Source organism: Lissotriton vulgaris, chromosome 5 (assembly GCF_964263255.1).
Source record: "Lissotriton vulgaris chromosome 5, aLisVul1.2, whole genome shotgun sequence".
Classification (NCBI taxonomy): domain Eukaryota; kingdom Metazoa; phylum Chordata; class Amphibia; order Caudata; family Salamandridae; genus Lissotriton; species Lissotriton vulgaris.
In genome coordinates, this window is record NC_141693.1 from 167787123 (window position 1) to 167815045 (window position 27923).

Here is a 27923-nt window from a genome sequence, read left to right on the forward strand (position 1 = left end):
TTGGGAGAGAGAGCTAGATGGACACCTAAAAGTTTATATAGAGAGCCTAAGATGAGTCTAGGTGGTTCACAAAGAGATCAAATCAGATGGACGATTGGAGGGTGGCAGTGAGAGAAAAGCTCAGAAGGATGTTGGCAGACAAAAGTGAATGGACACCTGAAAGGTTTCAGAGAAGAAGAACGTCAGATGAGCACCTGGAGTTTGGTAGAGAGAAAGAGAGAAAGAGCTTCAGATGGGCACCTGGAGGGTAGAAAAGAACCAGAGTTTCAGATAGGCACCTGGCATTGGTCAGACAGCTTGGTTACCGTGAGCATAAATTGGAGGTTGGTAGAGATTATGACTCCCAGTGTACACAAGAGGGAGTTGGATACAGAGAAAGACGCTATCATATGGATTTTGCGCAGGATACACTACTCTAATAATATTCTGTAGGTAACATAATCATAACTTTCAAGGTAAGGAAATTGAAGATTGCTTTAACTAGCAACCAAAAAGTAAACTACTTTCTAGCTTTTATCACAACAGGGAGCAGGAAAAAAAAGGTTTCATCACACAGCGCCAGGACTGCTTGTATAGATATACAATGGAGGAGGAGTAGCTACATGATTTCCTGGAGATTTGAGTTTATGCCTGGTTGAAGGTAGGAATAAACATCTTATGTTTTAGTCATGAGGATTCACTCACTGGTTACAAGTCATCCACATACTAGGGGTATCACTATGCTGTCATATACCACTCCAAAAATCCTAGAAATAGGTGGTTGGCATATTGGAGGTGGCATTGAAATGAGAACTGTGCCTTACTTATAACTACAAAAAGCAAGGAACACAAACATATTAAAACTTATGCATGCGTGCGCACATGCAGCACTTAATACAAAAAGGAAATGCAACCAAAATGCTCTACTGTAGACTTTCTGGCACAGATCAGAGTTTGCAAACAAAAGCCCTGAGAAATGAGAAGATGTAGCACCTGTCAGGAGCTGAAAACCAGCCTGTTTTCGTTTTCAGCAGTCTTATTTCTTCTTCTATACAGAAGCTGGGAAATATTGAAAACAAATAAAACTTGGATGGTGCAATTTCTGACAGTAGAGAGAAATTCATATATATATATATATATATATATATATATATATATATATATATATATATATATATATATATATATATATATATATATATATATATATATATATATATATATATATATATATATATATATATATATATATATATATATCTCAAACTAGTCCTGAGTTAGAATGGATAGCCTTGGATTACATGACAGGGAGGGAGAAGAAGGTTGTGTAAGAGCTAAAATATAGGGCCCAATTCACAAAGGCATTTATGAGCATGTTAAATAGTACTTCCATAGTTCTACTTCACACTAAAATGGGAATATTCAGTCAATGATCATCCACAATTAGAAAAAGAGATGGGAATGTGTCCCTTTTGCACCTTTAATAACGGAGTTGGACATTTTGGGGGCAACTCACAAAGGTATGACCGTGTGAAGTACTATTCCTGTAATACTATTTTACATACTCATGCGCACCTTTATGATTGGCCGCGCAGTTTTTCTACCAAAACGTTCAATGTTTGCAGTATGAATCGTCAGAACTAGCACATTTCTCGTTGAGGAGATGTAAACATTTAAATATGCCATTGTTGATATTAGGGGACATATCAAAGTCTTCTGCTGAAGGCAAGACACGACCTCACGTTTTTAAAGGTGCTGTTCCTGAAGGTAGAGTCGGGAACCTGGGAGAGATAAAAAATGTAATCTCTCCATTTATATGGTGAAGAATAACGGCTTTGGAAACATTTGTATGGTAGTGAGAAGTGGATATAATGAGTGATTTGCATGTACTATTTCCAGGACATGACTAGGAACACTAAAACCTTCACAAGTACAATTTCTGAAAGTGAAGGTATTAAACAATAGCATATACTATTACTCAGGGGAATGAATTCATTCAAGCATGTGAATGCATTTTTTCCTCGGAACAACTTTATACATTTAAAATCTGGAATGTACAGTTCAGAATCAGGAATGTCCTGTTCCTGGAAATGAGAGCTCTTTATAAACGTTGATGCACTAACATTTTGGGTAGGGTAATATCGAACACCTAATATGTGAAATATACTAAACCTAGAAGACAGGTGTTTATTAAAAGTATGGAATGTACTTTTGCTGGAATGAAAATAATATAGAAGGAGCCCGAGAGAAGCTATTACTTAAGACACATTTCTGCGGGGTTTAGAAAGAGTTTACAGCACTGGTGAGGATGCCCATGGGTCCTGAAATGAGATAATGAAAACTAACTTCCCTCAAACCTAGGTCAACAGACTAATACTGCGTTTGCAGTGCTTACTCTTTCACAATCCAACTTTTCTCTACTGAATGCCTCTATTATTTCATGTGTTCCATTAGACACAAAAATAAAAACTTTTTTATGTTGTGTTAAGTTGCCAACTTATATATAGCTTTGCACTATGACTGGATGATTATTTTCCTATATTTCATGAGATTTTTGCAATAGACTGGCACAAGCAGAAAACGCCTTGTGTGAACTGTGTGTCTGGATGTGAATCGAGATCACATGTGCTGCACCAACAACATATGCCACGTGACCTTAAAAAGGTATGAAAAATACATTGAGCAGGTGCCTTATGTGACTTTTGAATGGAAGGCATACGTGCTGTACAATTTTCAACAAATAACTACCCCATTGTCTTTTACATAATATGGGTTATTTTTTGCAAAATATGCTTATTACGTGTGAAACAAAAATCGCATACCCCTACTTTGCACCAGAGTAAGGTCTCCTGAAGGTGTAATAATTATGCAATATGACCCATCGGGAGCTGTCTGTTGGGAGGACCAAGCCCTGTGACTTGGCCAATGCTGAGGAGGGAGCCCAAGGATGAGGAAGGCAGGCTGTTGGTGAGCTTTAAGGCAGACCGTTTGGTAGTTTGGTGGTTGATTCCACCTTGTCCTGACACAGTAAGGAAGTTGTTTGTATTGAACATAGCAGCAGGAGTAGCAGCAGTAGACATGCTCTAGCGACGAGGTTTGGAATTTGCCTCACTCTTTTCTTCCCTTGGGCGACCAACATCATTGATTTCTCTCCCACCAAAAGGCGATGTCATCACATTCTAACCCTGCACCATTCCAAATCCATGGCCTCATCCATTTGCTGTAGCCTGGTGCTATACTATTTGCAGGTAGACGGAAGAGGGGCAGCCACTGACAAGGAGCATGCCATGGTGTCCTTCAAGGCCCAGGAAGCCATAATCTTTGACTGTTCCACAAAACTGTGAATGCTTACTTCATCAGCACTCTCAACAGTTTCCAGGTAATGTACCACAGCAGCAGAAGGTAATGTCCCTGTGCCATAGATATGAGTCTTTTGTCCAAAATGCCCATGGTTGATAAAACTGAAGTATTCTGTACCACTGAGGGTTTCACCATGCTTTATTTATGAGGTCCATCTTCCATTTTTATCCAGGTCGAGAGCATTGGTGAGAGGGTATTGTCGTGTTCCAATCTTTATCCCTAGTTATCTAAATAAATACATACATATGGCTTGTTTCTTGCCTTCTTCTGTACACAAACTGCTCTAATGAGGTGGGATGCATCAGCACAACGCATGCAGTTTGTACTTCTTCGTGGCCTTCAGTTGTTGTTACTTGATTCTTGCATTATTTAGATTGTTTTTAATACATTATCTCAATCCAAGTTCTTCTTGGTTATGACGAAGGCAGACTGGCTGTGTTCTAACAGTTCCTGGTGTAGAAATGCCATCCGGCGGAGCAGCTACTATCAACCAAGTAATACCAGAAGGAATGTGGAGTGTCTACCAGTCTGCCTTTGGCGGTATGGTTTTTTGTCCTCTTTCATGAACTCTACCCGAGATTAAAGTGACTGGAATCCTTTCGGCTATTCTCCCGTGCATTGGGATCGAGGCACGCACACTCCCCTTGGATGTCACAGTTCATGGGGAAAGGGGTGACCTGGAAAGAAGGGAAAGCATGGTCAGTAAGAAATTCTTTAAGAAACTGTACCTGTCACACAAACACACAAGTGAGAATTGAAATGCCCATATCTTAACTCTTATGAAGAACGCTTTGAGAGAATCAAGCATATACTTTAGTTATCAAAAAAGATAACACGGAGTATTGATAGGTTGAGGATGAGACATTGGAAAAGAAATAGGAAGTGATTAAAAATCACTTCCTGACAGCGTCTGAACAGATTGAATAGAACCCTATGAATTCCTAGTTTAAAAAGCAGCTTTTTTGCCGTACACACAATAAAGAGAACATACTAAGAGCGAATAGTGCAGTATCCATGGGCTGCTGGAGCCCCTGAACAACCAACACATAACAAAACCAACAAATATGTCAGTTACACCGACCTACGCTTTCGGCTGTATAACCAGAATGTGTAGCTAGAATTGCCCCAGACAAAACTCATTAATTCTAAAGATGCAAGTCGTAGCAGTGTTTGAGTAACAGTAAAAGAATAACAACATACTTAAAAAGATGTGAAATAGCACATAAAATATACACATGAATCCTGCCAGCCAAAGCAGAACAACTGATGTTCTGACACACAGTTGAGTATCTAAATGTACCCTGGCAGCAGAGTGGGTAATGAAGGCGAACCTACAAAACGAGCCCTGCGACCAATGTATTACTATAACTCAAGTGAAAGTTTGTGAAATACCCTGTAGGCCCATGTTATTAGATGTAGTGATGAATGGATGTATGTTTGTACCTGTTTCGATTGGTGCTATATTGCATTTGACCCAGCTGCATCAGGGGCTCTGAATAAACTTCTATGTATGACACCCAGACAGATAGAGAGTGTCTTTCATTTGGGAGTCATATAGTGGAGACTTTTTTCTGGACTCAAACATCGAGAATGTAGGCACATGGATTTTACAGTGACAATATGTCTGACACACAGATGAGGTGGAGTACTCACTCGAGCACTGGTTTCAACATGTAGATCCACTTGAATGTAGGTGTCCCTAGAAAATGTTCAATGGAAACTTTCTCAAGTGACACCAACCTTCATGTGGGACTCATTACAGTCCTGTGGTGAAAAAGAAATTAGGTCCAAACAACGTTTGCAGCTAACTTCACAGGCGCACATTGTGCTTGGGTCGGGGTTTCCCTCATACAAATCACTCCAAGTGTTAAATGGGGGAATATCTTCGGAAAACAGTATGGTAAAATCAAAAACACATTCCCCCCCCCATGTTGAGCTTGGACACCTGGATTCACTCAGTAAAACTGCCAAGGTAATTTGCGCGATGTTATTTACCATGGTGGTTTTACCTGAAATATCTCCCACACTATTAAGAACAGGCTTCTCCAACCAGTGGGTCATGAGCTACTGGTAGCACTTCGGCTAACTGCAAGTAGCTATCCTGTGTGTAGCCCCATCCACTAAATTTGAAACTTTTGTGCATCGGAGATGAAAATATGTGTATTTTCAGATCTCATAAATTGATGTTGGAGAAAAAAGGTTGATTTTCCAACAATATATTTAAAACTGATATTTAAGTGATAAATTATGTGGCATTGTGAGAGAATTATTAATATTATTATTACCTTGGCACGAGGAGTATTGCAACTATGGCTATTATATATTACCCACGTAGAGGCATTCTATATTGACAAAGTCTTTTTTACATTGCTTTTATCTATCCTGTCTTATGTGTTGAGGTGATCACTGCTGATAATCTTGCAGAATATAGTGGCCACAAATGTATCCTTGTCTGATTTTGTCACTATTACAAGACTAATAATATCAGTTGCTTGGGGATGAATTATCATTGAATATAAGGAGCTCTTATTACAGAAACGTTTGGAGACCCCTGATTTGGAAAGAGCCCCTTAATGGGAAAACCAGGCTACATAAGCTCCACTGTTTTTGTGTTTTTTAATTTACAACATTAATAAAGTGTATATCACAAACCTAGATGTTTCTTGGGGTTATCATAATGCAAAGAAGAAAAATTGCAAGCAATTCTTCTCTTGGTAACAATACATCATTCATTCTCCATGGTCATGGAACTTGGAGGCAAACTTGTGGAGAAAGCAGTGATTTGTGAACAAAAAGTTCCAAAAGAAGTGCAAACCTTATGTTTGTGAAAAGGATATATAATGGCCATCTCTTTCAGACTTTTGATGATGAAAATAGTTTCCATTTGACTCAGCATGAACAAAGCACCAGTGGAGGATTCATAGGTGGAGGGAAACAGGATCTCTGTGTTCATGGGATTCTATAATCAAGTCAAGCTTTGAAAGAGTAAGGCAAACCATTATGATGGTTGGAAGTTGGGGCATGCAGGACAGGACAGTATTAGATTAAAGAAGCTAACTATCAAACTGGGGCCATAGTGGGAGTTCATTCGGTAGTAGTCACCCTGAGGGAGAAAGTAGAGATTGTATGCAGGACTGGTGGTAACAGTGCCATAGGTATGGTAATGTGTACGACATAGAGTTCTATATCATCCAAAAGGGGTGGATTACCCGACTCACAATCCATTCTCCCAATGCAGCATTCCAAATCATGGGATGTTGCGTTGCCAACTGTGTAATGGATGATTAGCCACACACTATCCTTAGTACCAAATAAATGATGAAACACAGGGCGGTTTTGTGGCTCTCACAGTGTCTTCTATCTTAACCCACGCATGGTCGGTTGCCCAGTACACACACCTTATACCTATAATGTACCTGGATACAAGCTGTGCAAGTAAACGTTTCATAGTAGTGGCAAAGTGTATCAGGTGACCTCACAATACAGGATCCCATATAAGTGCACTTACCAGAGTGTTGTGTACAAATGTAAAAGAGAACTAGAGAAGATACATGTATAAATGAACTACTACTGATGCTAAGGATGAAAATGAAAGGATGTCTTAGTGAATGCATTATGAGGTTTGTGTGGCAGGGCAATTTGGCCCTGCGTTACATGAAAAGGGCAGGAATGTGTGTATTGGAGAATTCATGTCCTTTTTCCTTGCGCTGGCGCCATTGTGGCAGCTTAGAGCCAACACAGGTGCCTGGGTTGTAGGCAGGATTGTTTTTGTGCTGGCACACCTTCCTGCACAGAAACAATCCTGAGAGGATTTTTCCTCTTTCTATGTGTGCTGCATAAGGCAGTACACATAGAAAGAGGAAACAACGAGTAGAAATAAATATATTTCTTCCCTAATATGCCACCTCCCCTGGGAAGAGCTATCTTTTTGGCGCATTCCCAGGTTTACATGGCCTTGTAAATCTGGAAATGCGTCAATATCCATGGGAGTTGCGTGGAAACACCCACGCAATGCCCATGGAACACCTACCCAGGGCAGAGTAACGCAATATTTGAGCTGCATTGCATTTACTCCATATTTTCAGAGCCACTCAAAGTGACTTTGCGTGGCTTCAACAATATTAATTAAGGTTTGTGTTGTTCTTGAACCACATTGTGTAGTGCAAGAATGACGCAAACCGGGTCATAACATGGCCCTTGATTCTTCTGTGCGACAATAAACAATTCCTGGTAATAAGAGTACACTGCAACAATGCTCATCTGAATATCTGTGTTCCCCTTAGCAAGAACATACAGATAGAGACTGCCTTGATGCACATGAATAGCGAAAGATAATTCCAGCACTTATTCTGATAAGTTGTTTGAGGAAATACTTCTAAAACTTAGCACATTGAAGATTAAGAGACTCGCTGATGTTCAATAAATAGTCAGTGTTTACCAAACACTTTGGTGCCTTGTTTTAAATGGACACAAAAGTCAGCAGTACCTCCTTGTTGTGCTTGATCACAATTTGTCAATGCACTGCACTCCAGGTCCACACATTTATTTCAGTTTGCTTTAGTTTTGAAAATGTGTTTCTCACCAGAGAAACAACACCGCTTGCCATTTTAAGAATGGAGTATCAACAAATCCTCAGAATCACTTTAGGATCCATCCATGATGTACCTAAACCCTGTGTCTGTTTTCTGAATCTCAGCCCTTGTTGGAATTTAATGTTCTGTCCAGACTGTAAACTGATAAGCTTGCAGAAAGAGAAGAGAGCAGCGGGTACAGGGTAGAATTGGCAGGGATGCTGCATCATTTTCATATGATTGCTTTGATGTTATTGAGAGTATACACATTTTGGAGTTAGTGTTGGGCACCAAATAAACTCAACTTCACAAAGCGTATGATTTGCAAACAGAGTACCTCCGATGGCTATGACTACTAGATTGTACATAGGTATGCCAACTTGCAGGCCAGCCAAGAGTGCTGATCTTTTTCTGCTCTTGACAAGTATGGATCAGCAAATGCGCAGCACGTCACAAGCTGAAGTTCGCCTGTTAGTATACAGAGCAAGAACTTTCAACCACAACTTATTACAGTTGCCACGCTAATCTAGCATAGAACATTCCCATTCCTGCTACTGTAGGCTCTTCTCTAAAAGCAGAATCAGACTCTGGTCTGTTGTAGAAGCCCCTAACCATTTAGCACTCATTCACTAACTACATAAACTTCTCTGAAATAACAAATGATGGCAGCCATACAAATTCCAATAAAAATACTAGTTTAGCGTCTATAAACGTCTATGGTAGCCTGAAGCCAATGATGGATTTCCCATAATGAACCATGGAACTATAACAAAGTGCAACAATGCTCAGGGAACTCCCTATGCCTCAGTGGATGGAGGACTAATTCAGAGGCTGGACACAGAAGTGTAGCCAAAGTATATGCTTTCTTGGCATCTCAGGGTAGTAGGAACCATTCAGCTTCAGTGTAGACCCTCGCCCAGAAATTGGTAAAGGCCAGAGACTGTATGGTGGGACTGGGGGCCTGGTCAAAGGTTTTTGCAAAACAGAGTTAGCCACCTCTGCCAAGGGTTGAGGGGGGGTTCACTGCATGGGCCAAGTGTGGCAAGACCATGGGGTACATGCAGAGTAAATGTGATAGGACCTGGATCAACCAGCACTTTGAGGTACTTGGAAAGCCGCACATCTCTGGCAGGATATATTACCTTTTGCAGAATGCGCTCAAGTTCATTGCTAAATACATGCAGCAATAATAAAGTCACATTGTTCCGACCTCCATTATCATTTCAGCACAAGTTTCCAGTTAGGATGGAACTGACAGGCCTTCAAAACTGAGCCAAGTTGTGGTTTCACAAAATCGCTGAATGCTCACTGGAGCTTGGACATCTCATCTCCTGGGACACATTCAGATGGCGCAGGGTCAATGTTTAACCTTTACTTCCTGGAGGTAATGATTCTGGTTTGGTTAACAATGCCACTCAAGTTCCCTCATCTACCAGGAATGTCACTTGTAATAGATGCAAGAATACTGAGATCTTACAACACACATTTTTTCCTAGCAGGGGTGACCTTCATAGCTCTGTATCCATAACCTTCGCATCTCCACACTTGGAAAGAGTGTGCATGGCAAGAAAAACGCTCAGACTGCTGACCCACCATAAAGAGACAAAGCGGCATGAGGAGAACAGAAAATCCTTCACAAAGCCTGGTGAAAAACTGAGAATTTAAGGAGGGCAATGCAGCTTCTGTGATGATGAAATCCTTCTATTGGAGCCTCTTGCATTCAAGAACACTGGGTTAATCTTCTTATGTTATGTTCTATAAGCTTTCATTTATGACTGAGGTTCTTGATTCTAAGAGGACTTGCTGTAACACAACACAAAATGAAATTACTAGGTGAGTGATCAAATTGCTAGAAGAGCTGAAAAGCCAGGGTTCAGCATTTTGTTCTAAAAATTGAGGGGATCTGTGTCTAATCAAAGAAAAAGTATACCACCAAAATTTAGCTGCATCCAACAAGAAAGCTGCACCTCCTATTTGTATTGATCTGGTCGATATGGTGATTAGTCAATGTTGATTGGTCGATCTAAACTAAAAATTAACTTTGATGATATCTGCTGGGGTTTTGACAAGTATAGTGACATCTTTCACTAGATGGTCTCTTTAGAAAAGCCAACGAGTGTGATGTTTTTGAATATATTTGAAAAACCTCACCATCTTATTCACACTGCATACATCAGGACTTGTGATCAATGGTCATCAGTGGCAATCAATCTAAAATGCAATACATGACCCTCTAAAATCACCCTAAATAAACATGCTTGTGCCCTCTCCTTCACAAACTTCTGTTCTGAACGTTCTGTTACTATTAACTGATTTACCCAATCAAGCATTTTACACTTAAACTAGCAGCCCGTCCCGACGTTGTCCGGTTATGAATTGCTGCCGGCCAGTAGTATATTGTTTTGTAGGATTTCGCTATGATAGCATTTCTTATCTGTGACAGGCCTGTGAAACGCCCCGATTCACAGTGCACTGCTGATGCACTTAAGAGTGCGCGTTCAATAGTTTGTGATCTCGTTTCCCTACTTTATTTTTCCTTGCAATATTATATAGCGCAAACTCGACAACATGGCATGAGCACAATTTACATTACAGAAGAACACATTAATTTGTGGTAGGCACGGGGAGACAAAGCGATTTGCCTGGAATCACAGGATGTTGAGCTGATGCTGAGATTCGAACGTAGCTCCCCAGCTCTAAAGTTCGAAATTCTAGAACTTGTGGCGGGAGGTGTGTCTAAAAGTGTATGTCGGTGCTGGCCATCAATGAGAGAGACCTGTGCATTTTTCAAATCGGTGGTGAAAAAACATGAGTATGTTGCTGGAGATGTGGGACGCCGTGCCACCAATGTACTTACCGGTGGGAGGGTAACCACCCATTATTCCGCAACTTTCTTTCCGCATACCATCACGCCGCATACTTTCATTACGAAAGTACCATGAGTCCGCAATGCCATTATAACGTATGGCATTACATGTTATATGCTTTTACCACGCATACATTTACAACGAAATTTGTTGTAAATGCATGAATGGTAAAAGCATCTTTTTAAAAAAATGTTTGGATAAGGTAAGTATGGGTATAGGGGTATATGTTTTGGGGTACTGAAGTATGTGTTTTGGGGGGTTTGGGTATTTTAAGGGTTCAGATATAGTTTTGGGTTATGGGGTACAGGGTTAGTTTTAGGGTTTAGGGGTAGGTATTGGTTTTGGGGTACAGGGGTATTTTTAGGGTTCAGGGCTAGGTTTGGGTTTTGGGGTATAGAGGTATTTTTAGGGTTCAGTGGTAGGTTTGGGTTTTGGGGTACGGGGGTATTTAAAGGGTTCAGGGCTTGGTTTGGGTTTTGGGGTACAGGGGTATTTTTAGGGTTCAGGGATAGGTTTGGGTTTTGGGGTACAGGGGTATTTTAGGGTTCAGGGGTAGGTTTGGGTTTTGGGGTACAGGGTTATTTTATGGTTCAGAGCTAGGTTTGGGTTTTGGGGTACAGGGGTATTTTTTGGGTTCAGGGGTAGGTTTGGGTTTTGGGGTACAGGGGTATTTTAAGGGTTCAGGGCTAGGTTTGGGTTTTGGGGTACAGGGGTATTTTAGGGTTCAGGGGTAGGTTTGGGTTTTGGGGTACAGGGGTAATTTAGGGTTCCGGGCTAGGTTTGGGTTTTGGGGTACAGGGGTATTTTTAGGGCTCAGGGGTAGGTTTGGGTTTTGGGGTACAGGGGTATTTATAGGGTTCAGGGCTAGGTTTGAGTTTTGGGGTACAGGGGTATTTATAGGGTTCAGGGCTAGGTTTGGGTTTTGGGGTACAGGGGTATTTTTAGGGTTTAGGGATAGGTTTGGGTTTTGGGGTACAGGGTATATTTATAGGGTTAAAATGGGTTAGTGTTTAAGGGTGTTGGGGTATTTTAAGAAGTAAGGGTGGGTTATGAATATGGGGTGCAGGGGTATTTAAAGGGAGCAGGGTGGACACCCGGAGCTGGAATGTACAGATCCTGGGAAGAAAAAACTATGAAATGCTGGGCACAACGCTCGCTTTTTTGTTCCGTAATCCCGCGCCCCGCACAAGCCCACCCCTCCAGCACACGCCCACAGCACACGATATGAGACATGGCATGAAGGGCGGAACGTACCACACGCCCCCAGCATTTGTCACGCCCCCAGTACACGCCCACAGCACAACGCAGACCCGCCCACAAGGGACTACTTTGCTGGCACGGTTCTTTTACCTTTTAACTGTATATGGTGGGCGTCTGCATAGCCTATGTCCTTCTGCTGCAACTGCCCTTTCCAACGCTGTATTGGGTGTTGTTGTTGTTGCTGTGGTTCCTGAGATTACCCGCCTCAAAGGTTTGGGCTCTCTCTTTAATATATTAGTATGGATAGATTTGCAGATTCATAGTACACCGATGCCTGATCTACAAGAAAATTATGCGGCGCTGCAAGCGTTTAGCTGCGCCGTGCAGCGTCATTTTCAAAGCACAGGAATGAGTCGTATTAACAACAATAGGACGCATCGCTGGGTTTTCCCCGGCGCTGGCACAAATTGATTGCCATGCGACAATCCAAGCACCCTTGCGTCATTTTGCAAGGGTGCCTGCGCTGCGGGATGATTGTTTTTGTGCCTGCACAAAAACAATATCTAATGGCATTTTCCTCTTTCTATGTGTGCTGCAGAATGCAGCATGCATAGAAAGAGGAAAAAAAAGGATAAATAAAAGTATTTCTTCTTCTTGCGCCACTCCTATGTCTCCCCTCGGGAGGCGTAGGATATTGATGCATTCCCAGTTTCACAAAATTTGGTAAATCTGGGAATGTGTCAAGTTCCATGGATGTTGCATGGAAACATCCACAGGAACACCCATGGAACACCACTTTCACGGATAGTAATACGTGAAAGGGGACAATATTTACCAGGCCATGAAAAGTCATGCTGGGTGACTTAACGTGGTCTTGTAAATATGGGCAAGCCCATTGTGCCCCTGGTGCGTCAAAAAAGTGACGCACCGGAAGCGCAATGGGCCTGTAAATAGGAATATTTCTCTTTAATTTCTGACGTGCTACCTGTACTAATTACCGCGCATTGTACACTTTTCTCTATTATAGCATAGTAATGGGTTATCAGTATATTCTGTGTTTCATTTCTCTTGTGCTCTATCGATTTGTATCTTTTCTCTCCCTGTAATCACTACTTTACCCCTTTTGTTTTATCTTGTAAACACTTATGTCGTTCCATAATACTCTGTAAAGCACTCTCACACCGCCGGGCCTTGTTGATCTGTATAAGTCAACATATACACAAATAAAAGAGAGACTTCAATACATCAATGCTTTATTTTAAGGAATAACCAGGTTCAAAGGGGGTGCCACACTGCCTCGCTGTCACACTCATGAGTCTGGAGCCTGATAGGGAATACTCTAAACGTTCCGTTTTTCTGGAAGTCCTGCAAATTCACATTCTTTCGGTTAGTAATAGTAGGGTTCTCCTCAGCAGTCTAGAAGAGTTCATATTGCCATCTGTGAGGCCTGTGGTACATTAAAGAAAAGGGAGAGGCAGTGGGGGACTCTTTAATTGGTCTAAAATGTTTCCTGGAGATTCGGAGTTAAGATATTTATGAGTACAGATTTCAGACCCAGAACTACGAGAATTCTTTAACTCATAACAAAGCACCTATTCCTCACCTCTCCTACTGGTCGATATAACGGAGCATGTTTAACAACTTCTTAGCTTGCATCCATCCTCTCATGCGTACCGACCCGCGCCATGCTCCATAGCTGTTGAACCCCACTCCACGCAAACACCCCAGAAACGCTCCGGTACAACCGTGGCTGGCAATGGGTTCCATCTGTGCACTAATGATTGTAACAACATGAACGTGATTAGCTGTGCGAATCTGAGACGATTTCACCTAGGACCACCCAGCCTGACCGCAGAAAGCCTACTCTGCAAAGTGTCGCAATCACTCACTGGCGGCCACACCCACTCGGCCATTGGCTGTAGGATGGAGTAAATACTCTGTCAAACCTTACGCTCCCCATGGAGCCTTGTGTGGTCCTGGAAGTCAACATCATTCGAGGCAGAAGGCATTTTTCGCACACCAGTAACGTATTCCTTCTCGTTCAACGCCATCAGAAAAGTAACCGATTACTCAAACCAGGAGGGGTGGGAGAGCATCGGTGGAGGGAAGCCCAGCAGTTGGCCTTGCCCTTGAAACAATAAATCTTGTGGGCCTCATTTATGAGGCTGTGCGTCACTTTTATGGCGCCTGTGAGTCACTTTTTGTGACGCACCAGTGGTGTAAAAAATGCGCCTTGTTGCACCATATTTACAAAGTGACGCATCTAGGTAGATGCGTCACTTTGTAAACCCCTGCACCGCATTATACCTGTGCCAGGAATAATGTATGCAAGGGGGGGGGGGGCGTTTTGACGCAAGAAAGGGTCATGGAAGTGACGGAGTATATCTATAAGATTTCACTGCGCCATTTCTTGGCCGCTAATGCATCAAAATCTTACGCCTGCTTCATGGCAGGCGTAAGACTGACGTAGGCACTAACGACATGGAACTTGTCCATGTGAAAGTACACATTGCTGGAGTTGCGTCACTTTTGTGACACACTCCAGCAATGCGTCACTTTTGCGCCTACAGATACGTCAGAAATACTGACGTATCTGTAACTCATTGCGACATGATGCGTCATATTATAAATATGACGCATCACTCATGTCGCAAGGAGTGCACACTGAGAAGTGGCGCATCGCTGCTTTCACGCAGCGATGCGTCATTTCTACTAAATGAGGCCCCGTGTGCCTAAAAGAAGGGTCACACCACAGGCTGGACAAATCGCACATGGGCAGTTGTATATGCCTGCTGGCCATGAAAGCTAGTGCTTTGACTCTCTAAGGAATGGTGAATCTTGCACACCTTGGAACTTGGTGTTGCTCGATCTGTTGTCTGATATGAGCATGGTTAATAAAAAGATTTTAAAAAAAACTAAAACAAAAAAAAAGAAGAAGCATGGACTCTATCCACGGCAGGGAACGAGAGGCGGTGGGGCCTCAAGGGTGAGCTGGCCTCCTTATGTCAACGTATGTCCATAGTGGTTGCTTCCACATCAAAATGTGAGCTGTCAGAGATTGATTGTGGTTTACTGTGTATTTTTTAAAGTTGAATTAGAATACAAGAGAATGTGACCTAAGACACTGATAGTGGTTATGGTGTTTTTGTGTTCCCTTTAGCTTGTTGAATTACTCTTGGTTCTGGCGATTTGGCACAACAATTAGTAATTGGAATTCAATGTATTTATTAAGTGTTGTGAACAACAGAAAAGCTCGCACATCACAAAAGTCTCCAGATAGTAGTAACACCTCCAGAGCCTCCAAAGGGGAGAGAAGATAGAAGAGTTCTAGGTTTGTCTGTTATACGTTTTGCTCAACATTATCTTTGGCTTGTAGTTGCACATTCGGGGTAATTAACTTTGTGAGGCTACTAGTACACTTGGGCCCAGATTCAGTAAGGGCTACTCATGTCCTTAAGTCAGACTTACTAAGCCATGCAGAGCCAACTTGCGTGGCTTTATAAATCTAGAGTAACACAAGCCAGCACAAGTCACTGCCTTGCCTTACTCTGAGCTGGGAAGGAAGGAGTTCCATTGGTGGAGCGTGGGTCTTCCCACGCATCCACTAATGGTTTTTGGGGCATTTCCACGTTTAGTAACATCAGTAAACTTAGGAATACAACAAAATGCCATTCCTTACCAGGTGGGGCTTAGCGAGAAATATCTTTATTTCTCCTCATTTGTTTCTCTTTCTACGTGAGTTGCATTCTGCAGCACACGTAGAAAGAGGAAAAAACCTCAGAGGGTTGTCTTTTTTTGTGCAGGAAGGTGGCCTTCCTGCACAAAACACAATCCTGGCTGTAAAGCAGGCACCCCTGCACCATTGCCCAAGGGTGCCTGCGTTGGCGCTGAGTGGACATGGCGCATTCCTGCCCTCTCCCTGTCACGCTAAGCAGCGCGACAGGTTGTCTTGCTGTGCTGCATGACTTGTTAGTAAATATATCGCCCTTAGAATCAACATACCATGTGTGCGTGTGTTTGTGTGGCATTCCCAGAAGTAATGGCACTTGCAGTACAGAAAAGTACTCCTATTCATATAATTGCATACTGATGTTATAACTTAGCCGGATGCTGTAGAAGGATATACAATACTGTATAACAGCACAATAGGTGGCATTGCAAGCCATAATAACATTTCTGTGCCCCGGGAGCCTTGCCATAGGTTATTACCAATATAACAGCATTTTTGGCCTCTTCGGCTGTATTTCTGTATCAATATAGTTGCATAGAATGAACACAATGCCTGTCCCAGTATATTGCCAGGTCTGATGGGCCTTTGCAGAATCGTTGTGCCAATATAATAGCAACAGCAGACCTTAGCATGCTTCTCAGTATAATATCATATGGAGAAACCCCTGTCATATGAAAACGTACCAAGAATATCTGGTAAACCGTTTCATAAGATGTGTCAGCATTGTACTGCAGTGACGTATGTCTGACACAAAATAACGCTGAGTATTGCGCCTTCAGCATATATGACTGATTTGCAAACGTTTTTATTAACATGAAGTTCGCCTCGTGGAGTTCCTGATTGGTGGCTTACCCGTAGTGCACAGTTTTCCTGCATTTTCTACAGCTACACACTTGTCTAGTTTTCTCTGGTGTAAGCTAGCGCTGTCAAATCACATTCATTGTGTATGCGAGTGCATAGCTCGCTTACCTCTTACTCACTAATACTCAGAAACTACGCTGTGGCAGTAACTCAAAAAATGTTGTGTACAATTCCATACCTTATTTAGCTTTTTCATTTGGCTGGCTTAAACCTGACTAACCTTGTGTACAAAATAAATGCGAAAGTCATGATTTTCACATGGATGCCCAATTAATTTGGAACGCTGTATATTTGTGTACTCTATTTTGAGAGGCATACTTGATGTCAGTAAGAAAAAATACTTTCCAAAATCATAGATCAGTACATAACACCTTACCATAGGATCTGCAGCACATACTTCAGTAAGAATAGCCCTACCTGCCATTAGAAAGCCAAAGTACCTGGTCTGACTAGTCTTTCCTGCCTCAGCCATCAATGTGCAAAGCCCACGAGAGCATCCTTTTCACTCTGACTGAGACGCGTCACTTTAAAAGTAATTTGTAATGTGCAATGGCAGTATGGCACTGGCACTTCATCCTATATTCCAGAGCAGCCAATGGTCTCAATCACAGCATTTTGCTCTCACAGAAAGTAGCATTATATGAGATCATGGCAAGTAGAGCCTCCTGAGTGTTGGGTTCAGTGACTAGTAGGAACCAACCTCCGACAGTCTGCACCGTTCCTCCTGCAAGCTGGCAAGGTGGCTCGATCAGTTATATATGCCTTGCCGTTAGCTATCAAATCCGAGCAAAGTCAACCATACATTCAATCTATCTGAGGTCAGCAAATTGAGTACCATTAAATTGGCAAAAAATGCAGCACCAAAGGCAGCATCTTAAAAATAGAGCCATATTATTATGAAGCCTTTTCCATTCAACTGCAATCCTGCTCTCTCTCTCCTCCTGTGTATCAGTGATCTGAAGTGAAAGGCAATTAAAAGTGACACCATAGGTATCAATCATTATCCGTCTTTCGTGTGCTTGTTCCTCTCCTCTTCTGCATTACCTTAGCCCTTCCCAGCTTTTTCTTGAGATATTCTTAAAAGTTCTCCATTGACATCCCATTCCCCTCCCTGCCCCTACATGTCCCATATGAGGGGAGTTTTACCTTTTTGGTCTTGACAGTTGAGGCGCAGCAGTCTCCCCCATCATAGTTGCAGAATGCCCGGTTGTTCATGCCATCACAGTAGTAGTCCGACATGAACTGCTAAAGAGACAATGAAGAAGTATCAAGACAAATGGAACCAGGACATCAATGGCAAACAGACCTAACATCGGAGTGGGAGCCCTACGCAGAGGCAGCCTTCATTAGAATCTCCCTATCTTGCCTTAAGAGTTAAGTTGCTCTCTAAAGCATTAACTAAACATAGAGTAATGAGTGGAGTTTACTGGTAGACCAAATGCACTTCGATACGATAAAAATATAGACCCAACCGGCCTCTCAAATTAATAAGTCAAGGGAATCGCCTCTGGTGCATGGGAACATTATACTTTAAGTACTGCATAACTGCTCCCATTACTCTCATTGTGCTACAATGTCAGTTTTTATTGGGCAGCTTCCCTCATCGTCTTAATTTCCAGTTCAATTTCAGTCCAGGTTCATGGTCTTTCTCATCGATATTTCTTAGATGCGGGTTCCCAGCGGGGATGCCCGTAAGTGTCTCATCCAACATCGTACCATTCTCTCTCTCACCATTATACTCTGATTGGAAAATGGGGGCTTTTTAGGTCGAAGGCCTAAAAGGCTGCGCTTGCGCAGTCTTAGGCCGGAGATTTAATGAGTTTGAGTAGCGGCGAAGGTCCCGCCTCCGTGCCCCCTCTCTCCTTCATTGGCTGGCTTCCTAAACGGAGGCCAGCCATTGGAGGAGAGATGCGTCACTCCAAAGAAGCCCCGTCTTTTTCGGATTTGGGGGCGTGATTTTTTGCGTTCTTTAGACAGTGACGTTGTCTGTCACTCAGAACCACAAAACCACGCCCCCAATTTCGAAAAATTCAGAGCTTCCCGGCCGCCATTTTGTTTCACCGCAGTGAAGGTGAGCATCGAGCCTCTGCCTCTGCCACCATTTACGCATGTTTGTGCCGTTTTTCATGCCACCCGATTACAGGCCGGTCCCTAATTACAGGCCGGTCCCTACTTTCCTGGACGGTGGCTGACGATGCGCGGTGACTTGCCCTGACAGACGCAGCAGCAGGCAGAGACGGAGCTCGACGGCCATGGCACCTACAGCAGCAGTATCTCCTTCAGTGCCCCCGGACGCTGTTTTTCCGCGCGGTGAGTGATTCCCTCGCCCCCTCCCCTCCTTCTCCCTTTTCCTGGGTCCTTTCACCGCCCCCTCCCGCTGTTTGTGGCTCCCGCCCCCTCCCGCTGTTCGTGGCTCCCGCTGTCCCCACCTCCCGCCCTCTCCCGCTGTTCGTGGCTCCCTGTCGGCCGTGCTCCAGCCCTAGGAGTCACACTCATGAGTGAATGCTCGTATTCAGTCGTCTATTGATTTTCTCTCATGCCACCGCAGGCCGACAGAAGAGAACCGTCGGTGCGTTTCCAGGGTAGTTGTGGGAGGGCTGCTGTGAGAATGGAGTGTTGTGCCGAGGTGAAGGGTGGGAGTGGGCGCTCGTGAACGGATAGCGCGAGGGAGGAGAGCAGATGGTCGAAAGGCGTGAGAGTGGGCAGCAGGAAACGGGGTGGGGGTGGGGGTGGGGGGGATACAGTAATGCGCAAGAAAGCAAGGGCGGACAAATGGAGGGAGGGATGCCTCGAGTGGTCGGAGAAAACAGGGCTCTGGGCCCCATATGGAACCGTCATCCTGCTCTGCCCCCCCTTCCCTCCGCCCGCAGCTCCGTCGTCCTGCTCTGCCCCCCCCCTTCCCTCCGCCCGCAGCTCCGTCGTCCTGCTCTGCCCCCCCTTCCCTCCCCCCACAGCTCCGTCGTCCTGCTCTGCCCCCCCTTCCCTCCCCCCGCAGCTCCGTCGTCCTGCTCTGCCCCCCCTTCCCTCCCCCCGCAGCTCCGTCGTCCTGCTCTGCCCCCCCTTCCCTCCGCCCGCAGCTCCGTCGTCCTGCTCTGCCCCCCCCTTCCCTCCGCCCGCAGCTCCGTCGTCCTGCTACGCTCTAGCACTGTGGAGCAGTTACTCATGCTCGAAGAAATGTTTGTTAAAAGGGGACTATAACGGGGCATGCTTTGGGGGCAATATTGTTTTATGGCTGACAGATTGGGCGTATTTGAAACAACTGTTGTTTTGCTGTGGGAGACGTGAGCTTAGATGCAGACGCGGACTAGAAATGTGCTACTATACTACCCTTATACATTTGTTAAGTATGGACTTTCTTGCAGATTTTAGTTTGGGGTGTGTTTTGTGAGCAGATATGAGTGTTGGATGTGATAATTGCAGGGATGAGCCTGCGGTCTGTTCCTAGAGGCACAGTTGCGACTTTAGGGTGTATTGTTTAAGTTGTAGATGTGAGCTTGGGTTTTGTTGCTTGAGATGCGATGTGAGTTTCTGGTGTATTGCTTTAAGTGCAGATGTGATCTTCGGGTGTAGTGCTTGAGGTGCAGATGTGCTGCATTATTCAGTGGTGAGATTGGAATGTGCTGCTGTAGATGCATTCCGCGTGCTTTGGTTGTACTGCGTCCTCAGGCAGGTGTCATCTTGGGGTGTTTTTCTTCGATATATTACTATGGCATGTGCCGCTTCAGTGTCTGTACTCGTGAGGTTGGACAATGCTTTTATGGGGAGATTGTAGGTTGTCCCGCGCTTAATTGGGGAAGATGTGAAATAGGGACATGCTGCTTTAAGCGCAGATGTGTGCTTGAATGTGCTACTGTAAATCAGCCCTGCTCTGTATGTACAGCTTTAGATGCAAATGCGAGCTATGGTTGTGCTGTGATAAGCAGTTTCCTAGGGTAGATGCGAGATAGATATGTTTTGATTTGGGCCGATGTGACCTTTCGGCATTCGTAGGGACAGGGTTGAGTTTGAATGTTTCTTCAGGTGTTGTATGCGAATAGAATGTGCTGCTCTAGGTCCACATGTTGGCAAAGCATTGCGGCTTTAGTGAGGATGTGAAAATGGGATGCGTCGTTTAGGCAAAGATGTGCATTTGTGCTTTGCAATTTTAGATACAGACTTGAGTTTGGGACGTTTTGCTTTGGATTTGGTGCTTCAGCACGCATCAGGAGTTTTGAGTCCTCTTTGTTGCAGTTGTCAGTTTCTTCTTTTCTATTTTAGGAGTAGGTACACGAGTGTGGATTTGAATTTGTGGAAGGTATGAACTTGGGGGGCCTTTATTAATGTCATTCTTTATCTTAAACTTATTTTTGAACTGAACTTGGGGGGCCTTCGTTGCAGATGTCAGCTTGAAGCCGCGCTGATCGTCATGCGGGACATACAATGTCCTGTTTACTTTACAAGGTGTAGGAGGCAGGCTAATTTGGGCTTCCCATGAATCTGAATTGTGGCCTGGCAGCACGGCATGGGGGCTTTGACTGACCTCATAGAGTATGGCGTAAGGAGAGGGCTCGAAAAACAGAGGCTGCTATGTTTCGAAAAGGTACATCTTTTAATCAACCAACCACCCAAAGATCAGCGTCAAGAATGGCAGTAGTTTTATTTGGCAGTAAATGCATGGAAGCAGCAGCCCCGCGCAAACTACAAATAACCGTTACAGCTATAACGGGACAATCTTAGCTTAGATCACCTGTTTGTAGTTTCCTCTCCACTGGTGTTTGCAAATGTTTCAGCACATCATTTTAAGTAGTTGAAAGTAATTAATGTCTTAATTTTTTTTAATTTACTTTGTCCTTTGATTTTTTTATTTTGCCGTTACTCATTCTTTACTTATCTCAACTATTTCCCTAATTATAATTGCCCCGAAACGAGCTAATAGTCACAAGTAGAAGACTGTATCAGTTCTCCCATGAAGTTATTTATGGCTGGAATTTACCAGCAGCGTTAGAGCTGATCCATGACTGATGCACTCTAAAGTGACGCAAGGTAGGCTGACGTGTCCTTCTGCGCATATGGAACACGTGTGATAAATACAATCTGTTTGCTGTGACGCTACTCCCTTCCAACCGGCCCCTCTTACACTAAGGACGTGTTTTCTCTGACTCATAGGGCGCCAATAGAAAGGGGGCACTGCGTAGCTCCTAGATTAGAAGATAACATCTGTCTTAATTGCCAAATAAGAGGGCGTCAAAGCGTTGCTTCACCAAAGGGCAAGGGTGTGAGTGGCAGGTCTGACATCTGTGAGGCTTTCGTGTCCGCCTAACTCTGTTAAGGGGCCAAAAGGAGACCCATTTATTTTACATATTCACAGAGCACAGTATTTTATTGTTAAACACAGATGCCACTGAATTGAAACTAAAATAAACTTTAAAACGTGGCATTCGAAAGCTACTCAAACAGGAAAAAAGAGGGGGTTGGCACACTTAACATAGAATCTGGCTCATACAGCCAAGTACAATATTTGTAGGTATTTCTAATGGGATGAGCAGAGCATCCTTTTGTCTGACGTTTGTTTCAAACTAGGATCGATCATTTTGCATGACTGACAGGTTAGAGCAACAGATCTAAAGCCACATTACTTTACTGACCGATCCACAAACTATGGAAACCCGCCAATTCCGTTCTGTGTGCAGAAAGGCTTAATTGCAGCTAGCACCCAGCGTGTAGCGCAGTGAAGCCGATTCACGGCGCTACATATTTGCTCTGGTTCAGCATCGATCTTGATTCCAATTGATAACCAGTCATACACAAATGAATGAGATCCGCCCAATGGCATGACCGCTAGCCACTTACAGATTATTATACTGTACCAAAAAATGGGCCTCTTAAAATCGGGATATGTGGAAAGAAATCGAGTCTTGTGCTAAAGTGCGGTGCAGTCTCCTAATTTACATTTTTTTAAATGTCTTGTTTCAAAAACACGTTCTCTCTTGATGACCCTTGACCTGTACATTATTACCGATAGCTCTTGCTGTCCGTGTTCTGTACTGTACCCTTGAAATGGGGCACACTTATCAGCAGAGGCAGAGCTGCCAGTTTTTGAATGGGCAGTATTAACATGTACTACGGTAGTCAGCAGCAGTATAACTCAGAAGAAGTTCTAGATTTGTGGGGCAGTATCAACACTCCTTATCCAAATTGACTTGTTTATTTGGGGGCAATATCCGAGTACACTGCCTAGTTATGTATTGCAGCGTTATGCAGCGCCAACTTCGCTCGAGGGCATTGGGGCGCTTTACAAGAGAACCACACCATTTTTACACATTCTCATGGGCAGGGAGGCTAAGTTTTCGTAGCAAGTAGGGCAGGATGCGAACGTGAAAATGTGTCTCCTCTCATATCGAGATGGCCTGTGCGGTAGGTCCTAGTGACACGTGGGTGTGGCTAAAGGGCCAGAGCAGCAGCATTTGGAGCTTTGGAAACCAGGTTCAAGTCTCGTTGTCTCAACATCTTGTGATTCTGGGCAAATCACTTATCTCCTCCTGTATCCCAAAATAGAATGTGTCCATGTGTAACGAACCCGGTGCTCATGGAAAGCTGTCCAATACCTTCGGGTCGAGTTCGCGTTATATAAAAAATGCGCCAAACCTTGGGTCCTATTATGTCCCATTGGACCGGAAATGGGCAGGCTGCACGCGCGTATCTGCCATAAATCCGGGTGAGCCCCCTCCCCTTCGCGGGGACGCAGATACTATTGCCAGTAAGTGCCCCGCTATCAGGGTAAGTGGCTGCCCCCTGGGGTGGGTGGGGGCTCTTTCAGTGCCTTTTGTCCCCGCACAGCCAGAGGGTGCGGCGTGAAGAGCTGATAATGGGGCAGGGGAAGCGGCTTCAGCGGCCAGAAGAGGCCCATCGGCTGACAACGACTCTGACCGCGGGGGGCCGGGGGGGCAGGGCAGGCCGTGGGGGCAACCGGTGAAGGCTTCGAATACATCCAGTGTGTGTAGAAGATGTCCGCACGCGGGAAGCTGTGTATATGCCAATAGAAATAATAATGCCATTTATTTAGGGATACAAAAAAAAAAAAAAATAATGAGCAATACAAATAGCTCTACCAATAATATTGCCGAGACCATTGCATTGTAAATGCTTGTTTCATTATGCCAGGGCAGGCCACTAATGGGGCATGCTGATGGCACTGAAAACTGAGCCTGGGCTTTGGTGTGTGTGTGTGTGTGCATGGAGGGGTGCTTCTCTCCAGTTTCAATTTAAGTTGAAACAAGCTTCTTTGCAGAGGTTTTTATTATCTGCTTCAATGTTGTATTTGTGCTTATGCCACGGCTGGAGTGCACTAGTTTTTTTAAAGATAACTATTACTGTTTATTTATTGAGTGATGTGGGTTACATGGCTTTCCTGTTATGTGTATTTCCTCCACACCTATGTTTATCTCAATCGTGGAAAGAGATGGTTCTCAAATTGAGTGTAAAAACCAAACCTTTTTAATGTTCTGCTTGTGAAGAGGGAGTGTGATTCTGAAGGATTAGTGAAAGAACTGGTATTGAGAATAAAGGGGCATATTATCAAGGGGGTTTATCTCCGCTTTTTTGGCTTTAAAAGCCAAGAAAGCGGAGATAAAATTATCTCCCTATTGCCTAGCTGTCGCTAACACCAGTTAGCGACAGCTAGTAGGAGATAGCGACCATCTTGGGCCCCGCTTTGCATGTCAGTGATATTTATCACTAATGACATGCAAAGTGGGCGTGCCAAGATGTTAGCGACTGAAAACAGTCGCTAACATCGGTATCTCCTATTACCAACTTTTGGAGATATTCGCGCTAAGCGCGAATATCTCCAAAAGCTAACACCTGTCCTGAGCAGTTCTTAGCCATGTTATCCAATGGGAGGTGGATAACATGGCTAAGAGCATTAGCTCGGTAATGCATGAATATCGCTGACTTTTCAGCGATATTCATGCTTTGCGGCGATTTTTATCGCATTCGCGTTAAACCTTGGTAATACCAAGGTTTATTTGCGGTAAAAATCGCCGCAGCTCAGCGGTAAATTTTTGTCTCTAACCAAGCAATAGCGATAATTATCGCTATTGCTTGGTAATATGCCCCAAAATACCGGGGATAAAAAAAGTAGTTAAGAAAACAGGGGGTGAAAAGTAGTCTGAGGGTTTGCAAGCAGTAACCACGCACAAATTACTTCTACGGATACTAGAGGGCTAGCCGGGTTTGGGAAGTTTTAACAAGATATTGATTTGGGACAGATGTCCTTCATAAAAGAGAAAATATCAATTACTCCATGGTAACTAATAAAGAATACACTGAAAAAAGGTGGTTTTGTCGCTCCTCCTTTATCTGCTGGTGTGAGTTGGTCCTGGTCTGGCATTTTGGGTGAAAGCTCTAGGAAGAGCTGAGCACTGTGCAATATTTATCCGATGGGGATATCCATAATATCTGGCATGGTTTCAGCCCTCAAAGGCCAACTTAGGGGATCCCTGCAGTATATGGAAGCATGGGTTGAAGGACACAGTTATGATGCTCTACACTATTGTACAGTTCAAAGCCATGAATACTTTGCGGGATACTGGTGCTCGATCGAAACTCATAGCATAGGATATCTTAAACTTACCTCACAGCCTTTAATACAATGAATTGTTTGTGGGTGTGGATACCATTTTCGCTCAGCCGTGCAAACAATTTTCTGGTGAATGACAAAAAAAGAGGTGTCAAAAAAGGATCCAAAGGGAAACATGGAGTGAGTGAAATGGTGTATATAGCACTCCATGTCACGATTCACTTTCAAGAGGAAGGGAGAAAGATGGTAAAAAAAATACAACTGTATACAAATTGCATTCAAAGGCGAATATAGAGGTACATTTGTGACAAATATCAAAGAAAAACACAACACAGAAGGAAAGCAATCAAAAGAAATAAAGAATATGAACAGGGAGAGCTATGACACAGCGAAGGGGAGATAGAGAAGGAAGAGAATGAAAAAGGAGAACTAAAAAGAAAGGAATAAGCAAATCCAGAAAGAGGCGTTAGTCGAAGGAAGAGACAAAAACGATTTAGGGAAGTGAACTCTATACAGCAAAATACGAAAAAATATGAGAGATCGAGGAGACAGAGAAGTATGTAAGTAAGAATAACGAGTGGGATAGACAGATTAGTAAAAAAAAAATGCCAGAAAAAGACAGAGAATGATATCAGCGAAAAGGGTCCCTTGTGTGAATTCTGCCTTTTTAAAATTGTTTGTTATCGTAAATTTGTTTCTTGCCGTCTCCGTCTTCAGGAAGAATAGGAGAAAGAGAGAAATAGGAGGAGGCGTATGAAGGATAGAGAGTGAACGAGGGGGAGACTGTGAAAGACAGAGAGAGAACGAGAGCGAAGTAGAGAGAGAATTAATGACGGGACATTAATTCTAGATAGTGTTCAGTTCACAAGGCAGCAATCTTACTAAAAAGAGACAATAACCCCTCCTAGTCAGTGGAGAAGAAAGCCTCAAACTAGACACAGCTTTTACAGATAAACAAAAATAAACATACTTCCTAAATCTGCTACTGAAAGCAGCTATAGTAAGTTCAAATACATACATAAACAACTCAAAAAGTGTAGCAAACTGCTTGCCAGTTACAAGCTGGAAAAATTGCGGGTGAAATTTAAGAACCAGAAACACTGTCAACTTATGATCACATAAACGGTTAATGACTACGGGCTGTAGATTGGACACTTGTAGCAGGGTCGCGTCTGTGAAGCACAGCAAGAGTGGCCCTATCAGATATGTGACATGTGCCAGGCGAATGAACAGATCCGCTCCACAGAGCTGATATGTCATCCGTGCCATATGTATGAACAGATCTTCTGTACAGAGCCGACATGTCACCTGTGCCATATGTGTGAACAGATCCGCTACAAAGAGCTGATATGTCGCCTGTGCCAGGTGGAAGAACAAGTCTGCCCCACAGAGCTGATATGTCACCTGTGATATGTCACCTGTGCCAGGGCTGACATGTCACCTATCTAAGGTGGAAAAAGAGATCCACTGCACAGAGCTGACATGCCAACTGTGTCAGGTGGACGAACAGATCTGCTGCACAGAGCTGATATGTCATTTGTGCCATATGTATGAACAGATAGACTGCACAGAGTTGATGTGTCACCTGTACAAGTTGAAAGAACAGATCTGCTGCACAGAGCTGATATGTCACCTGTGCCATATGTACGAACAGATCCACTGCACAGAGCTGACACGTGAACTGTGGCAGGTGGAAGAACAGATCTGCTTAACAGAGCTGATATCTCACCTGTGATATGCCACATATGACAGGGCTGACATGTCACCTCTGTAAGGTGGAAAAACAGATCCACTGCACAGATCTGACATGTCAACTGTGCCAGGTAGATGAACAAATCTGCTGCACAGTGCTGATATGACACCTCTACCAGGTGGACGAACAGATCCGCTGTACAGATCTGACGTGTCAACAGTGCCAGGTGGATGAACAGATCCACTGCATACAGTTGACATGTCAACTGTGCCAGGTGGATGAACAGATCCACTGTACAGATCTGACATATTAACTGTGCCGGATGGACAAACAGAGCCACTGAACATAGCTGCACAGATGTATAAAAAGATCCGCTGCACAGATGAACAAGTTACTTACCTTTGGTAACGTTATATCTGTAAGAGACATATATTAGTTATGGATTCCTCACCTTAGAATTACCCCCAGGCATCGGACTGGATCCGGAGAATTTTTCTTCATCAGGACCCCTGCACGTCGGTAGGTGGCGTTGGTCGACTCTGCATTCGTCGTTGATGTCGTGATCGTTGGAATGACGTTGTGGTATCTACTTAGAAGCCACCCCTGCGAGCTGACGTCAGTTCTTTAAACGACATTCCATGCCAGAAGCGCAGAGCAATGCAAGACACTGACCACTGGTGCATTAAACTAAGGCCCTGAAAAGAAGTCCCTTACCCTAGAAGTCAGTTTGCAGAACGAGGAAGATGGGTGGGACGGTGAGGAATCCATAACTAATATATGTCTCTTACAGATATATTGTTACCGAAGGTAAGTAACTTGCTCATCTGAAAGAGACTATTAGTTATGGATTCCTCCCCTTAGAATAGATACCCCAGCAATACCAACCTGCATGTGCATGTGAATCTATGAAAGACACCAATACTGGAGAACCACAGTTTACAGGTAAGTAACTATTGTTCTTCTCCAGTATTGGGGTGTCTTTCATAGATTCACATGCCTGAATCAGAGTAAATAGCAGTACACACCATCCTGCCCATAGATGCCTTTTTGCATTCCTATGCATATGTACATTGCAAACAATATTACATGAAACACAAGCATCTAG

General features: G+C 43.7%; 1 protein-coding gene across 1 annotated transcript in view; it reads right to left on the bottom strand.

The window, feature by feature from the left end:
• Positions 1-1250: 1250 nt before the first annotated feature.
• PAPPA (pappalysin 1) overlaps positions 1251-27923 on the bottom strand; it is an 870469-nt gene continuing 843796 nt past the window's right edge. The window contains exons 20-22 of the mRNA XM_086921096.1: positions 25180-25251; positions 17715-17813; positions 1251-4016 (exon numbers count right to left, since the gene is read on the bottom strand). Coding sequence (XP_086777222.1) covers positions 3909-4016; positions 17715-17813; positions 25180-25251 — 279 coding nt within the window. The 3' untranslated portion in view covers positions 1251-3908. The remainder of the gene's footprint in view (positions 4017-17714; positions 17814-25179; positions 25252-27923) is intronic.